The sequence below is a fragment of the Corvus moneduloides genome, chromosome 1 (genome assembly GCF_009650955.1).
Source record: "Corvus moneduloides isolate bCorMon1 chromosome 1, bCorMon1.pri, whole genome shotgun sequence".
Classification (NCBI taxonomy): domain Eukaryota; kingdom Metazoa; phylum Chordata; class Aves; order Passeriformes; family Corvidae; genus Corvus; species Corvus moneduloides.
The window spans coordinates 122,445,332-122,461,083 of NC_045476.1; the positions used below are offsets into that span (position 1 = coordinate 122,445,332).

Here is a 15,752-nt window from a genome sequence, read left to right on the forward strand (position 1 = left end):
GGTCATTTAAAGAATACAAAAATTAATATGCTGCAATTTTCATTTTTGTATTGGGTTATATGACGTTATCATGTTTTGAACTGCCACATTTTAGCAATAGAGAGGACCTCTCTATTGCTTTAAATACAGGAAAACAGCTACTGCACATATTTAAAGGTTGCCTGTCTTAAACACCAAACCCTTTTGGACCTGACAAAAAATTGTTGTCTACAAAATTATATCCTAAAGTGGAACCTCTTTACTTATAATCATCCAAAGATACCTATTTTAAAGCAGCTCAAAAAAGAAAAGCATGATTTTGTCTTTTATTCTCCCATCAGGGAGCATGATCTATGTGAATGTCAAAAGGTATAATTAAAATCCTTACAATTTTCCACCACCATTACTTCTCTGCACTAGCCATAAACTGAGCCTGAACAAGATCTTGCGGATTTAGGTTGGATGTGGAAGCATTTTTTTTCCTGACCTAAAGAATCAGGCTCTGAATTAGTTCAAGTCTACATATATCCTGGTCAAAGTGAAAGAAAAATTCACACTACTTAACGAAAATGAACTAATTTTTCTCCTTCTATGATAAAGGCTTTTAATATTTTTATGTGAACTCAAGAGCCTCTCTTTGAAGAAACTATAAAATGTTAAAAAAAATTCTGTGAAATTTTTGCTTCTGTGACTTTAGCAGCAGAGCTCAGAGGTCAAGGTGCTGTGATCCACTGTGGCTTAAAATGAATCAGTGAGAATGCGGAATTTCACTAAATTGGTACTTTATCTAAAACCATTATGTCTAATAATATTATTAAAGAGCCTGGACAATTAGCTCAGACTACGTACCTGATTTTTTTTTGCTCACTGCTGGTAAGTAGAAATAAATACTGAACTTGTCAAGCAACTTATTCTATCCCTTGATAAACTTCATGCTGCTTCAGATGTTTCCCAGTGACGAGTCATTCTGTGGGGAGTTCCCAGGGTGTTAGACCATCCTAATCCTTCTTACTTGCCACAAGGACATTGCTCTAGTGAGTATTGAATCTCTGTCTCTGGTAACATCCACCTTTCCTGTTGTTCTTTTCTCTTGGAAATGTTTGGGGTTTTTTTAATAAAGGATGTGGGCTCCCTTGGCAAAGTGCTTCCCATGGGTTTATGGGAGAAGGAATTGAGTAGGACACACACTGCCTGGCAAAGAGAAAAAAACTCATTGCTCGAGGAAACAGAGATAATAGCTCCTCCAGGAAAAGATTTCTCAGGGTCCTACTTTCCTTGTTGGAAGCAGACAATTGTTATTGAATGTTTGCTTCCTCTAGATGTTTCTGCAGGACAGAAAAAAGGAAAGAACTCAGAAACCACTCACTCGGGTCTTGGGGTATGGGTATCACTCTTGTTCCCAAAACAAGGCAGCTGGTCTCCATTTTTGCCACAGGGATGAATAACAACTGACACAGCTGAGAGTGTTTAATAGGACAACTACACACTCAGATGTGTGGAGACCCAAATCTCTGGTCAACACTCCTGTAATAAAGTTGAATGAGAGACAAGGGACTTGGCTCTATAGCAGGTATAGGATTATGTGGTAAGACAACAAATGCACATATCAGTAGTGAGCCAGCTCAGGAAAAGTCATCAGTCCTTCTTAGGAGGCAGCTTGCAGGCTTTCTCTGGACTCCATCCATTTATCTGTTTTCCTCACCCGCTTCAGGGAAGCCCAGAGCACAGACCTCCTGAACACACACATTCCCATAGCAGATGATTCAAGTGAAATGCAGAAAACTTTAAGTCACAGTCAACAGAAGAGCACAGCTTGTAGCTTCCATAAGTGAAAATATTCTTCTCCTCTGCACTTTAGCAAACCAGTCATTCTAAAAGGTGTGTCTAACAGTGAGTCCTGATGCAGTCCATCATCCAGCAGCATGGTAAAAAAACTTTTCTGAGTGTGGACACTAAATGAACATTGAATAGATTGTCTGAACTGATCCTACCATACAGCTTTCCATCTGTCACTACTCAAGGAGGCTTTTGCCAGTTGCCCAAAAGTAGCCACAGTGGCTGGACTACCAGCAATGCAGTGGGAAGTGCATTTAGCGAGTATAAAATCCTCTGTGTTCCACGTGCAGCACAGCTAAGTTTGGGAGCATGATCTATGTGACATTCACTCTTATTGCATTGATGACTTTTGGAGCAGAGATGAGCAGCAGCATGTTACAAAGGGGGATTGATACAAGTGGAGAAAACAGGAAGGTTCTATTCACTTTCTTACCACGTATTTGCAGACATTTGTACACTGAATAGAATTGTCTTCTTATACTCTTGCAGGGAACACAGAGATTTCATTGAAAATGATGCCTCAAAACTGAAAACAGCAAACTGCCTAAAATTAATTTTCACTTCCATGGGGATTAAAAGGTGAATCTAATGAGAGTTGAACCCTCTAGCTTTGGGTGAAATAAATATTTCAAAGATAATTCACAGCCTGGCATGTCAACTTCCCAATAGAATCACGTCAATTTAAAGCAAATTAACAAGTAATCTTTTGATGTTATCAAAATCCAGTATTAATTTCAACCAATATCTTAAATAATTTTCATTTTTGTGCACTTTCTTTAAAAAGTGCTGTGCACCTTTACGTATTCTTGATTTATATACTTTTTACATTTTGTGGAATGCCAGCATGGTCAGACATCCCTCTTCTAATATCCTTGTTGCATCTGTGCACACCCTCTCCCCCCAGCTAATTCAGTTTGTGCACTTATGCCTGTCTGTAGACAAAATTATATTCCTACTGCCTTTTCCTCATATCTCTCTAAATTCACAAAAGAAAATAACAATAAGCAAAGAACAAAGTCTCCCTTGAGGAGAAGAGCACAGATTCCACACTTTGCAAGAATTATCTCATATTTAGAGATGGGAGGACCAAAATGGAGACCTGAAGTATAGTTCCTGGAAGTAAAGTGTAGCTGGATGCTTTTTCTTCAGAAAGAAATATGTAAATGGAATCAAAACTCTTCTTGGGAACCCATCTGTTTCAGAGAATTTAACTGAAAGGGACCAATTAATTACAGTTTGAACAGACAGTGAGAGTGGGCAAGAGAGGAAGATTATCTTCCCTTGTCCTTAATGTGTCCCAGGCAATCCAAATTGCCCAGTTAAGGATTTCCTTTCACAACACCCTTTCAGCAAATCAAAAATCCTCTCTCAGAAAAAAACTAAATGAAGTGTTACCACTCTTCTCTCATTTCATCATCTTCACCAGAAGGGCTTAGCCAGTCTGCCTTCCCCAGCACCACTGTGCACCCTCCCTATGCTTCATCCAGGATCATGAGCTACCCACCACTGTCCCGTCTAACAACAGGCAAATTATCTGAATCTTTCTGCCAGCAGCCAAACTGGAAAGTTCTTCTAAGTTTTCACTTTGTTCCAGTTCAAAAAGATTCTCTGTAATTCATCTTGCTTCCAGACACTGATTCCAGTTATGCCTTTCTCTGAACTAAATGATTACCTGGCTGTTAGCCCAGCGGAAATGTCTGGACGGATACCAAATTACTTTCCAGAAGCCAAACACATTACTCACTATAAGCCTCTCTTTAATACTGTCTGTAGTAAATATTCCTTTCAAGCCTTTCCTCTGCTCTCCCTGCCTTTCAGTATCATCTCTTCTTATCACAGCATGACCGTAAGTCAGGTTTCTTGTCAGCTTATAAATCCCAGGCCTCACTTAGTCACTGTCTAGCTGGGTTTTAAAAGATTGGAAATAGTAACATTTTGTTTAAATGGTCTGTGCTTGTCAAACTATCAATACTCTTTTAAAAGCCTCTCCTCTTTCATGTTTCCTGTTGCCTTCCTCTTTGTGCCATCTGTAAAAGCTTTTCGTAATGATCAGTCTTCAAAGTTGGGATGGAAATTATGTCACGTTTGAACTAACGCTGCAGAACTTATCAAAATTATCTCCATTCAGTGAGGTAGGGCTAAATTGTGTTTGAAATCTGTGGTGAATTGCTATCAATCCATTTGATGCCTCTCTACTGGTAGTAGTAAGGTGTCAGATTTTTGATTAGCACAAGAAAGGTTAAAAGTCATAAACTTCACAAAGTATAGTACAGTTCAGCCTTTGCCTTTAGCAGCCAAACACTTGATTTTATAAAAGAATGAAATCATACAAACTGCCAGCAATAGGGAACAGGTAATCCAGTTAGGTCGACTCTTCTGAAGCTTAAATTTTCATTTCAGAACAATATTCTTTCCAAATATAATTTAATAAAATTAGAACAATAATTTAAAGCAATTTAACAAGTAATCTTTTGATGGTATCAAAATCTATTATTAATTTAAACCTATGCATTGAATTATTTCATTGTTGTACTTCTTAAAAAATGCATTTTCATTCTTGTTTGGAATGAATGATGAAGAAATATTAAAAACAATCTGGAAAGGAGTCAATTTTATATTACATTTCTTAATACACTCTTCCTGTTATGTGAGACACTGTTCAGCTCAATGAATATAAGAACAAAAAATGTATTCCTGATTAAACTTTTTCTTCAACATTAGACTAAGCAGAGGATTATAAGGTTTCTCTTTTCCCTTAGGAATCAATTTACATATCTGTGACACAACCTCTTCTTTAAAATTCTTGAATGTAGAAAATTATTCAGTTCACTGGAAGCTTGAAAGACAATTTTAAAAAAAATACAAGATTGGCTCTTTAGGATCCTGTTGATATGAGCTGGTCTCAGGAAGTTACTTCAGGAACAATGAGGGTAAGATAAATACATAGCAAAAGTGCTTCTGGAGAGGGTAAGAGAGAGCATCTCCCAGAGTTTTACCAGAGTATGTTTCTGGTTTTGCTAAGTGCAAATCTATAGTTAAAGCTGTAACTTTAGTCTGGAGATTTTTCTTCCCTGCAGCTGTCATAAGAAACTACCATTTTGTTTAAAGCCAGCACTAAATTTTAAAGAAAAAAGTCACGAGGGTAGGGGAATGGAGAAAAAAGCCTTCTTGCTTCCAAGGACAAATAGGTTTTTTTATCCCCTTCAGCCAACTATTTTACCTCCAGGAATATCTTCTAAGACCTCAGAGGAAAAGCTAATCTCAAAAGAAAAGGTTTGGGGTTGAGGTAAATTCTGGTCAAGCAAAGAACCACACAGCTCTAGGACTTTCCTCAGGTGAGGTCAGATAACTTTACCTGGTATCTGCAAACCCATTTCATGGCTCCCCTCCTCCTCCTCCTCCATAGGGGAGGATTGTGCTTCCCACACAGTGCTTGTATTTCCCAGCAGTGCAAGAGGCAATGTGATTTCTCTCTTACTCTCTCATCAGGAAAAAGCAGCAGCCACAGGAGAGCATTACATCCCATGTGACATGGCTCAGCATGGACTGTCCATCCACTCAGCTGTCTGCTGGCTGACAGCAGAGCCCCTTGGGATGGTGCATGTGCTGCACAGCTGACCCAAACACAGGGACGGTTCCTGCAAACCACCCACACTGGGAGAGCCGACCACCATGGGCAGGAACAGAGTACCAATCCACTGTACATTTAACACAGAGCTTTTTCTGCACATTAAAAATGAGCACTCTGTGTGTGTCTGAGGAGCCATGGGTGCTTACAGTAGACCTGGTCTTGCTCTGTTACAAGTTTTAGTGATTAAACTTTGGCTTTTAAATCTAATTGTTGCTGTGTGTTTAAAGACAGTGAATGCCAGCATCTCCATTTTACATATGAGGAAACCATGAAGCGACCTTGTCAGGACAGGAAAAAGTGTTTGTTCTCAAGCCAGAGAAATGTTATAAATTCAACCAACATGGTGACTATTTTATCCCAACACAGAATAAGTAAACTCAAACCAAAATGTAATTAGCACATGCTTTTCACTTTCCTTCGAGCCACACATCGGGCGCCACTAAAATTTGTTCCAGTTTGGCCAAATTTAGAAATATATCCTCTGAGAGAAGGCAGGTTACAACCATCCCTCCCCCACCAGGTTCGGGGAAAAATAAATTTTCCTCAAAGGAAAGTGAAAGAGATAAAAACTATTTATCTAACAAACACACAGGAAAGGGATAATAATGCTAAATAATAAAACCTCTTGCTCTGCTGAGAGAAACCTGGGAAAATTTCAGAGTCCTTCCATAGATCTCTCTCGCCCTCCTTGGAGCTGGGATGAGGTGGTGGGCCCATCTCCAGGGTGGTGGAAATTCCTCCTGATGTATTCTGATGTTGAAACCATCCAGCAGAGGAAAAAAAAGAAAAAACAAAGTCCCAGGAATAACGTAAGTTCAACTCTCCATCTCTCTCTCCAGAGAAAGAAAAAGGAGCTGAAAAAACTGGCCAAAAGCAAGCGAGGTGCCTTCCCCACTCTCACTCTGATGCCGCAGCTGAAAAAAAAATCTCTATCTCTGTGTGACCTTGAACAAGCTGCAAACTGCTCAGAAGAAGTTTTACTCAGGTTTTCCTCCCCCCTCTCAGGCTCAGTTTAAAGGCACAGAAAGGCACAAAGTTAATTTCTGGGCATGGGGCAGCAAGAGGGGTTACACATCACAAAGTCACCCCAAGACAGTGTTGAGGCCTGATAGTACAACCAAGAGAAGAATCCAGGTCTTATAAATAGTTTAAGAGGCCATGCTGTCAACATTGCACTGAAGGACCATTCCCAGTCAGATTTCAACACAAATCTCTCCTCACAGGAGCTGTACCAAACTCTGCTACTTTTCTGTCAGGAGTTTGTACATGTGGTTGAAGTGACATTCTCCTGTTATTTTTCCCTCTGAGGAAACTCTGAGTTTTCCCTCTCAGCAGAAAAACACCCCACCAGACCTGTAAGAGATTTCATTCACCCAGAACTCTACACATAAGCTACTGAGGTGCTGACTCACTGGTCTCCATGAGCTTCTTTAGCAGCCCTCAGAGCAGAAGTAGCAAAACCAGTCCTGTAGTGGTATCAAAGCAAGGAATTGGACAAGGTCTGCCTACACCACAGGCTAAGGCTGAATTTGAGCCTGTTTCTGAGACATCGCAAGACTTTGGAGTCTCCTAAACCTACCACAGCATTGACACTTCAACATTTTGACTGAAAGTCTCAGAACACAGGGGGTCTTCTTTTTTGTCACCCAAAAGGTGAGCCCGTGTCAGGCCTGGAGTGTCAGGCAGTTGGGGTGGATGATTATTGTAATAATTCCAACTGAACTGTTCTAACAACATTAGACAATGTTTAAATGAGCAAAGGGAGAAGGAGTCGTGCCTGCCTTGCCTGCCTGTCCAGAGGGGGTTAGGAGGAGGAGGGCAGATCTGGAATTCAGAGCTGAGAAATGGCAGCAAAGGGCCTCAGACAAAGCCTGTACTCAGCTGGAAGGTGAAGAAGAGCCACAGTATGTTCCCATCCCCTTTTAGAGTTGTGGTAGCTGGAGGAGAGGTATTGTGAGATGGCAAGGGGACAGGATCTGCCTCTCCCTTACCATCTTCTCCCACAAACTTCCCTTGGCTTTCCTCAAAAAAGGAACTAGTAGGAACCTGTAGGAACTAGTAGGAAAGTGAGCCATAACTATCTAGAGCCTCACAAAAATAGTCTTAGGCAGGTAGCAGAAGGAGAAAAAAAAGCAAATACATATGCACCAGTGTAATCCATCCATGCTAACTTTTAGGGTTAAGTTTGGATTTATTTCCACTGCCCAGGCCAGTTTATGAGCTGACTTTGTTACTGACTACTGGCTTAGAAAATCTCTGCCTTTGCAGCTGTGTGACTGTCAAGTATGGAGTCTGTTTTCTTGAAGGAGAAATACAAAAAGAAATTAAATCTCTACCCTGAATGAAGATCAAAAGGGCAGGCAAGGGTATAAAAATCACACCATCACAAAACTGGAGCCAACCACTTGTTCTAAACTGGCCAGAGGCACCTTTCTTTATTGCACTGACTATTAAATGGAATTTTATTTTCATTATTCAGGAGTATTCACCTGATTATAACTCATCTTTTTGAAGTACCTCATCAACAACTTCAGTTCTCTTAACTTCCCCTTACATCAGGGCTGACAGTTACTTCAGCATCCTGCAATTGCTTGACCCTTATCATGCGTGCTTTACTAAAGAGAATCCCTTCCAATACCTCCATTTTTGCCATGTACAAGCTGATTTCATTGGAATAATGAATAATCCACAGTCCTGGGATTTTTTTCCAGAAATATTATCAGAATTCAAACGGGCTGTGGAGAAAGAGTCCCAATTGGAGTTGCATGATTTCAGTGCCCTGGACTGCTCATTATCACCCTGCTGAACTGCACTGTCCAAGCAAGCCTATAGATTGCAAATGAAAAAGACAAAAAGACAGAGGAAGCACAGTGCAAGCTAAAATATACACCAATGCAAATGTGTAAGTGCAAGCATAAGTATCAGTGCATTTCACTAAGTGGCTTAGTTAAAACATTCACTAACACAGACACAGAGCTTTCTCCTCTTTCCTGAAAAACAATTTAAAAGGTATTTCAGCACCTTCTCTGCTTTCTTCAATCCAACACCAACAACTGGAGTTGAAAACTGCTAAACAGAGAAAAACATCCCTTGCTTTACATTAAGCCATTCCTCATATCTTTATAATCTCCTGGCTTTCTCTCCTTGTTAAACAAAACATTAGGTGCCAAGACAGCAATGTATCAGTGTCCACATGACTGGATACATGAGCTGTCCCTCGGGGTCTCCTCAGTGGAAATAAAAGCTGCCTTGTAGAAGTTTGCTTCTTTCACGCAAGCCTTTTTCCCTCGGACGCCAACAGCATCTCATCCCTAGAGGGCAGCCAGTGAACGCAGCTGCAGGCACAAAGCGCTTTCCCTCGGGCTGCAGGATTTATCACATTTAACCAGCTTGTCCCTTCTGTCTCTAACACAAGTCCAGGCAAACCACTGTGACAAACAAGACAGCAATTTGGGTCATTTCAGGTGATTTTTTCCAGTTCCTCACAGCAGAGCTTCCAAAAACCACCCACTCCCCTACCCTGCCAAACTTAGAGACAGTCTTTTGCACCTCTTCCAACCAGCACCCAAAACCTCTTACCTTATGATGACAAACATGACCAGGGAGTTTCCCACCAAGCCGACAACGAAGACTACAGAGTAGACAGCAGTGATGATGATGGGAATGGCGGGGGAGATGCTGGTGTGGTTGTGCTGGCCATCCCCAAAGGCCCCAGTGGCATTGCTGTCATAGTCTGCCCAGCCTGGGAGCCAGCTGCTGCTGGTGCTGGGGGGTCGGCAGGGCCCTGGGGAGCAGGTGGAGTCTGGCTCCTCACGGAAAATCTGTATGGGAGCATCCATAGGGGTACAGTCCCCACAGGCAGGAGGGAGACCAGGAGGAGGGTGCACACAGCAGGAGGCAAGTATGCTGGAAAGAGGGAAGAGAGAGAAAGAAGTATTTTCACAGCCACAGAACATTAAGACCTCTAAAACTTGTAGGTGTTAAGGGGAGCTCTGCTGTGATGGGAACTGTAATTTGCCAAGCAGAGATTTAAGCAAATCACATTCATACTAAATTCTTGCAAGTTTTACATCTTGCTATATAATGCTGCTTCTCCAAGTGCACAAGGGAAGTTTTCCTCCACTTTCAAAGGTTGCATAGTGAAGCAAGCCAGATGGGAACAGCTCAGATCCACCCCCACACTTTAACCCTGTCTTTCCCATCTTTCGTATTTTAAGTCAAACTGTATCCTAACAGCGGCTCCTCGTTACCTAAGCTCTGCTATAAAGGGGAAGGAGACAGAGAAACCCACCACCTCTCTGCACACCTGCCTTAACATCCTGCTCTGAGTTATTCTTTCCTGATCCCATACCTGCTTTTATAGAAAAGACACATTAGTGACAAAAAAATACCTCTTTCAGTCCAGGAAAAGAAGCGGAGTCCTCAAACAGGTGCTCTTTGCAGGAAAAGAAAAGAATAAAGCAGCTGTGCTTGGCTCCTGGAAATGCCACTGACCACCTAGGACTTTCGAATGTGAGGCACCTGCGCCCTCGGAGAGGCGTGCTGGCAGCAGAACCGGTTCCCGGGCACCAGCTGCACCGTGTAGCAGCAGCAGTTGCTGCTGTTCCAGCTCCCACCACTTCGCCTTTTCTGTCTCAGGCTCCCTCTGCCTCCCTCTCGCTCTGCCAGGGCTCCAGCAGCACTCTGCACTGATGCACACGTTCTCCACTGTCTCTGTCCCTGCAGCTCGGAAGCTCACATGACTTCTTTCTAAACACTGAGATGCAGATAAATTAAAAGAAAAGCAAGAAATAAGTTCTGCTATGAATGAATGCTTATTTTAATACACTTTTCCAAGTTGTCTTCCCTCAATTCCCCTGCACTGCCAGGCCTCAAGCAATGATGCTCTTTGCCCTATAGAATCTCACAGGATTTCAGACTAGTAGACACTGAATAAAAGAGGAATTTTAAATTTAGATGCCTTACCTGGTCCATCAGCTCTTTCATGCCTCAATTCCACAATTGTGTGTCCAAAACATTTCTCACTGGGTAGCTCTGCCCCTGCTCCTTTGCACCTGCAACTTCCAAGAAAATCAGAAGCTGGCTACCAAAGAAGAGAGGGGCACCCAGATAACTACGTAGTTTTTTTCAGTCTGTCCCACACCATGTGAGAAGCCAAGAATTCCCTATAGCACTGTCAGAGCTCCATTCTCCCAGCTGCAGCCAGAAACAGGGAGATGATGTGTACAGAAATCACATCCCTCAGGGCTTATCTCTAATATATTCCCTCAAGCAGGAGTTGGTAAAGCACCAATATGTGTGTTCTAGTATCCCTGAATTTGCACACAGACCTTGAAATCCCCACCAGGAGTCTCTAAATGGCAAATTGGGACAGAAGAGGCAAGACCCTGAGTTATTCCTACTCCTTTGGAAGAGGCTGGGAACAGCCAGACTGGCTGCATCTCAAAGTGTGCAGCAGGAAAACCAGTCCCTGGAGAGGAAGACAGGCTGTGGGTTTCCTTCAAGCATTTCCAATCTTAAAAGTTTACTTCATGCTCCTCTTGTTGAGTGTCTGTGATCAGGCTGAGTTTTCTACTCTGAAACAATTTTTTTCTAAACCTATAATCAAGAGAATAAATTATGTCAGCTCTGAGTGAGAAGTCATGTGGGAGGCTTAAAAGGTACAGAACCCCCTCTCTTAGAGGAACAGTCTTGTTCAAATGGGATAATGGCTTTGACTGTGGTCACTGTTTTCTCCAGAAGTTCAGTAACTGCTCACCACCATGTGTGTAGAGCTGTCTAAAAGTTTCACGTTTAATGATGATGGATAAAAATGCAAAATAACAAATATGTGACGAAAATGTTCCTGAGTCAGGGACACAAACCTGAGCAGTTATCTTTTTTTGAAGATGAAGTGACATCCTAACATAAAATATACTTCAATTCTGTTTTTATCCTCTGCAATCCACAATCTCCTGCCTATGTACTGAAGGGAACTACTGTTGCTATATCTTCTCATAAATAACTTTACTGGTGATTTTCAACTCCTTGTTAGCATCTTTCCCAGACTTCTCCATATCCTGGAATTAAAATATTCAAGAGAGATTTAAGATAGCAATATTTTAGCACTCCATGGTAATTTAGCTCTTAAGAGCAATCATTTTGTCACTCTGCAACTGCTACACAGGGAGCAGAAACTTCTAAAAGGGGAAGAAAATCCCTGTTCCCTCTAAGGACTGACACCAGACAGAAGGCCCTGCTTTCAAAGGAAAGCAAGGAAATATTTAAAGAAGAAAGACAGCACAAAAAAAACATAGTCTCACCATGCAGCTGCAATTTTCCTCCAGTAATGTTCTCACAAACATGTGGCTTACATGCCCCCTGATTTTTTTGCTATAATACTTTAGACCAGTAGTGTTCACCTCACTGGACTCTGGGAAATACTACAGAAATCACTTGGACTTTTTAAATTAAGAATACAAAACTATATATCAAATTCTATAATTATAGAAAATTGTTTAAGTTGTAAATTCCAGCCCTCAAAAGTGAAAAAAATATCACGTTCAACTGCCTGATACCTAGGAACTACAACATGTGCATTTACACAAACTTTTATTTTCCCCAGGCTCTCTGCCTCAATCAAAAATCAGCTACACAGTATTGCTAAGTATGAGTGGAAGGGCAACCATAAACTGTGAATTTGGTATCTGTAAAGTGTTTTCTTTTGCAACCCTAGTGAAATTATTTGAATGAATAAGAAACTCGGGGGGAGGGAAATATGAGATATTTAACAACAGAAGGTAGGAAGGGCTTCAGCACTGTCTTTTTTCTTGCCAAAAGCTAAAGAGCTGCCCCCATCAGCACAGCACTTTAAAACCTTAACAGTGTGGTGGGACATTAATTCAGCCCTGACTCAGAGGCAGGAATGAAGCACATTGAATCACTGGCACGACTCGGTGCAGCACCGTGCCGGCTGCTCACCATGCTGCAGCACAGAGCCAGCTCCATCATCCCAGCACACACAGGCTTGGAGTGACAGCTGTTTAGCTCCTGACATTGTTTTCCAGGGAACCATGACACTTTATGGGTTTCAGTCAAATGTGCAGGATAGGACAAGCCTTGAGGTTCAGCCATAAACTGTAACACTGGATACTTTGGAACAGGATTATTTGCAGAGATCACCTTCTATTCTAGAGGCTGGAGAAGAGTCCACATGAGTTAAGTGGAGCACACTATCAAGACGCTTTTTCAGATAATATTTGTTTTTACTACGTGATTGACCAAAGGCTACGATGATAGTGAGCCTGTGTAAAGGTAGGAGATGCTGGAAACACTTTCTGTTGGCTCCAGTTGCCAGGGAAACAAAGTTCTCTTGTCTCTCTGCATCCAGAAATGTTAGCTCCCTGTGTGAACACAGCTCTCGGGAAATGGTGTGTGGTTTATGCTCTTCAAAGACCTGAAAGGGAGAGGAAGGGGGAAAAGATGAGAAGGTATATACAATGCTACTTAAACAGCTTTTATACATATATTTTGTTCACAGCGGACTAAACATTCAGCATAAAACTTGTGCTTTATTTTTATTTGTAGATAACAGAAGTTCATGTTACTTTTTTTAAAAAATTACTGGTACAGATCTCCACTGCCACCTTCAGAAACCAACCCAATGAAGTGCTGAGCACTGGGATAGCTTCTGTCCCAAAACATGTCTTCCTTCCACAGAAAAGTCCCTGGGTGGTTATGAAAAGACCAGCCACCCTGAAACTGCCAGCTGCAGGGAGGGACTGGGGCAGGTCTTGAAAGGTTTCTGACCCTAGGACTTTAAAAAAGAAGGGAGTTGCACAGAGAAGAGCTAACTGGCAATGAGGAGGTCAGTGGCTGGGATTAAGGAGTTCAGAAGATCCCAGCAGGAGGCCATCTGCCTTGCTCTGCTGTCACCCTGCCTCCCTGCAGCAGCACTTCTGTCACAGCTGGCCATGGCATACATGCCAGGACCCTGGAGCAGAGGCAGAGTTGTCAAAACAGGTCACCACTTTGCCATCTTCCCTGCATTTCATTTCATCAAGATTCTCAGCTGGAAGTTTTATAACTTCTCACTTTTCTGGAGCAGGCTAGAGCTCCGACTCCAGAGAAAACAAAAGGATGCTGAAAGCAGATGAATGTGAGCTTCAGAACAACTTCCAAGACTTCTCTTTAAAAGAGAAAATCGTGGTGTTCTTCAGATATCTGTATAAAGATACAGATATCTGATCTACAAACCAGCTCATCTGATACAGGTATTTTTAACAAAAAACACCAATTAAACAAACAAAAAAGTCACACATACTAACCAAACAAAAAGCAACAATGACAGAACAAAAAAATTACATCTCTCTAACTATTATTTACAACTACCTCTCCTGTGGGCATTATCAGTTAATCATCTTTCATGGCAAGTTGGCTTCCCAGCATGTGGAAGCACAGTTCTGCCAGTGGGTGGTTACCCTGTTCCAGGAAGGGAATGGGGATCAGCTAACACGTCTTGAACTTCCACACAGCTTCGGTTCTGAGACAGGAGATGATGATCATGCCATTAATAAGTTTTATGGGAATAAATAGAAGCCACTTTAAGATTAGCCTGGTCATTTCTTTTTAAGATGATCCCAATAGATTGTGTGGGATAAGTACTGACTTCCTCAAAGAGCTCAAGATCCTGCAGAGTCTTCTCTTTACCTTTTTAACAAGAAAAAAAGGACGATTCATTTCCATGAAGGGTAAGAACTGTGTTGATTACATGCCAATGATACCTAAATCTTAATCTTCTTTGCTTCTGACTTAGAATTGTTTGTTGACTTATTCTAGTGCCTGGCAGAATTAAGACCAAAAAATGATGTAGCTGAAGCTAGAGAAGAGTAAATTTTCCACACAGGCCCTAAACCTTGCCCCTCCCACCTCCTCTGCCTCCTGCCTGGCACCCTCATTCATACATAATTAATGGCTTAAAGACAAGTGCTGTGGTGAAAGAGGGGTGAATTTAGCTCTCTGAATAAGGGTTGTGCCTGCACCAGCTGACTAAACCAGTCTCTGCTGACTCTGAGACAGTGGCTGCTGACTCCAGGATGGAGTGGGGAAGGCTAAACCCCACTTAGTCGTTCCCCCTTTCCTTTTCCCAGCTAATCAAGTCCTATTAGTCACTCAGTGAATGCTATAGAGAACCTAGATTTGCAGAACAGTGCAGTAAAAGTGATGCTAACTAGAGGGGAGTGACAAGTAAAACAAGGCATGGATGCCACACTTTGCCCCAGTGCAGGAGGATGGAAGTGACCTTACTTAAACATCTACCACTAATGCTCACAAAACAAACCCTCAATTACTTGAGGTTATTTGGGCTTATTTAAGTCACACCAAAAAAAGGGCTAAGAACTGGCCAGCTCAAAGTCTGACTCAAGGGTCAGGGTGAAGCCCAAAAATTGTCAAACTGTCCAGAAAGCCCATTTAGCCAGAGCACACATGGAAAGAACTGTATGTGAGGGGGGATAGTGACCCCACCACTTCTCTGTGCAGTCTGTTGCAGTGTTTGAAAACCCTTTAGAAACTTTTTGTAATATCCCACTAAACCTCCTCTTGTGCAGCTTGAGGGAATTTCCTCGGATCCTGTCATTTGTTACTTGGGAGAAGATACTAATATAAACAAAATTGCCCAATCAAAATTTATAAAGAAATGACGTTTATTATGCGACCGAAATATCGGTTTCAAAAGCCACGATCGAGAAAAGCAGCCCCGAGCCCGGGGTCAGAGCTGGGTGAACAGGCATAGGTCTGATGTCTATCGCATCCGACCTCCCAAGTTCACCACTGCTGCTTTGGCTGGTCCCTTCTTACACAGTTTTTGGGCAGAGTCTGAATTAATTCTATTCTTCTCGTATTCATGAAGTTTTCTTGTCCCGGAGTTGGGCTGCACAAAGCCTTTCCTGGGTCTGATGAATTGTCCATCCTGGGTGATGAGTGGGCTATTTCTGCTGATGCATGGGCCATCTCTGGCTCCTGGAATAGTTATTCTTAGTTCCCGGAATGTCCGATTCCTTATCAGATGCGATGTAGATATCAGAGTGTGGTGATCAAGTCGTCATGGTGCAAATGTCCTGGTGATAAGATCCAACCCCACCTAGGTGGAATCCTCACTTATTGTGAAAGAAATACTTTTAGTGTTGTGAAATTTTTCTCTCAACCAGGCTGGTGCAGGGATTTAGAAACTCGGTCTCTGTAGGGTCTAATTACATTTCAGTTTTATATATAATAGCACGAATTACATACTTTATTTATAACAATACTGACTCCCACCTGGATACAG

At 41.9% G+C, this 15,752-nt stretch overlaps 1 protein-coding gene across 1 annotated transcript in view; it reads right to left on the minus strand.

The window, feature by feature from the left end:
- OPRK1 (opioid receptor kappa 1) overlaps positions 1 to 15,752 on the minus strand; it is a 77,200-nt gene that overhangs the window by 12,733 nt on the left and 48,715 nt on the right. Inside the window, exons 4-6 of the mRNA XM_032125206.1 lie at positions 10,412 to 12,881; positions 9,838 to 10,202; positions 9,026 to 9,352 (exon numbers count right to left, since the gene is read on the minus strand). Coding sequence (XP_031981097.1) covers positions 9,026 to 9,285 — 260 coding nt within the window. The 5' untranslated portion in view covers positions 9,286 to 9,352; positions 9,838 to 10,202; positions 10,412 to 12,881. The remainder of the gene's footprint in view (positions 1 to 9,025; positions 9,353 to 9,837; positions 10,203 to 10,411; positions 12,882 to 15,752) is intronic.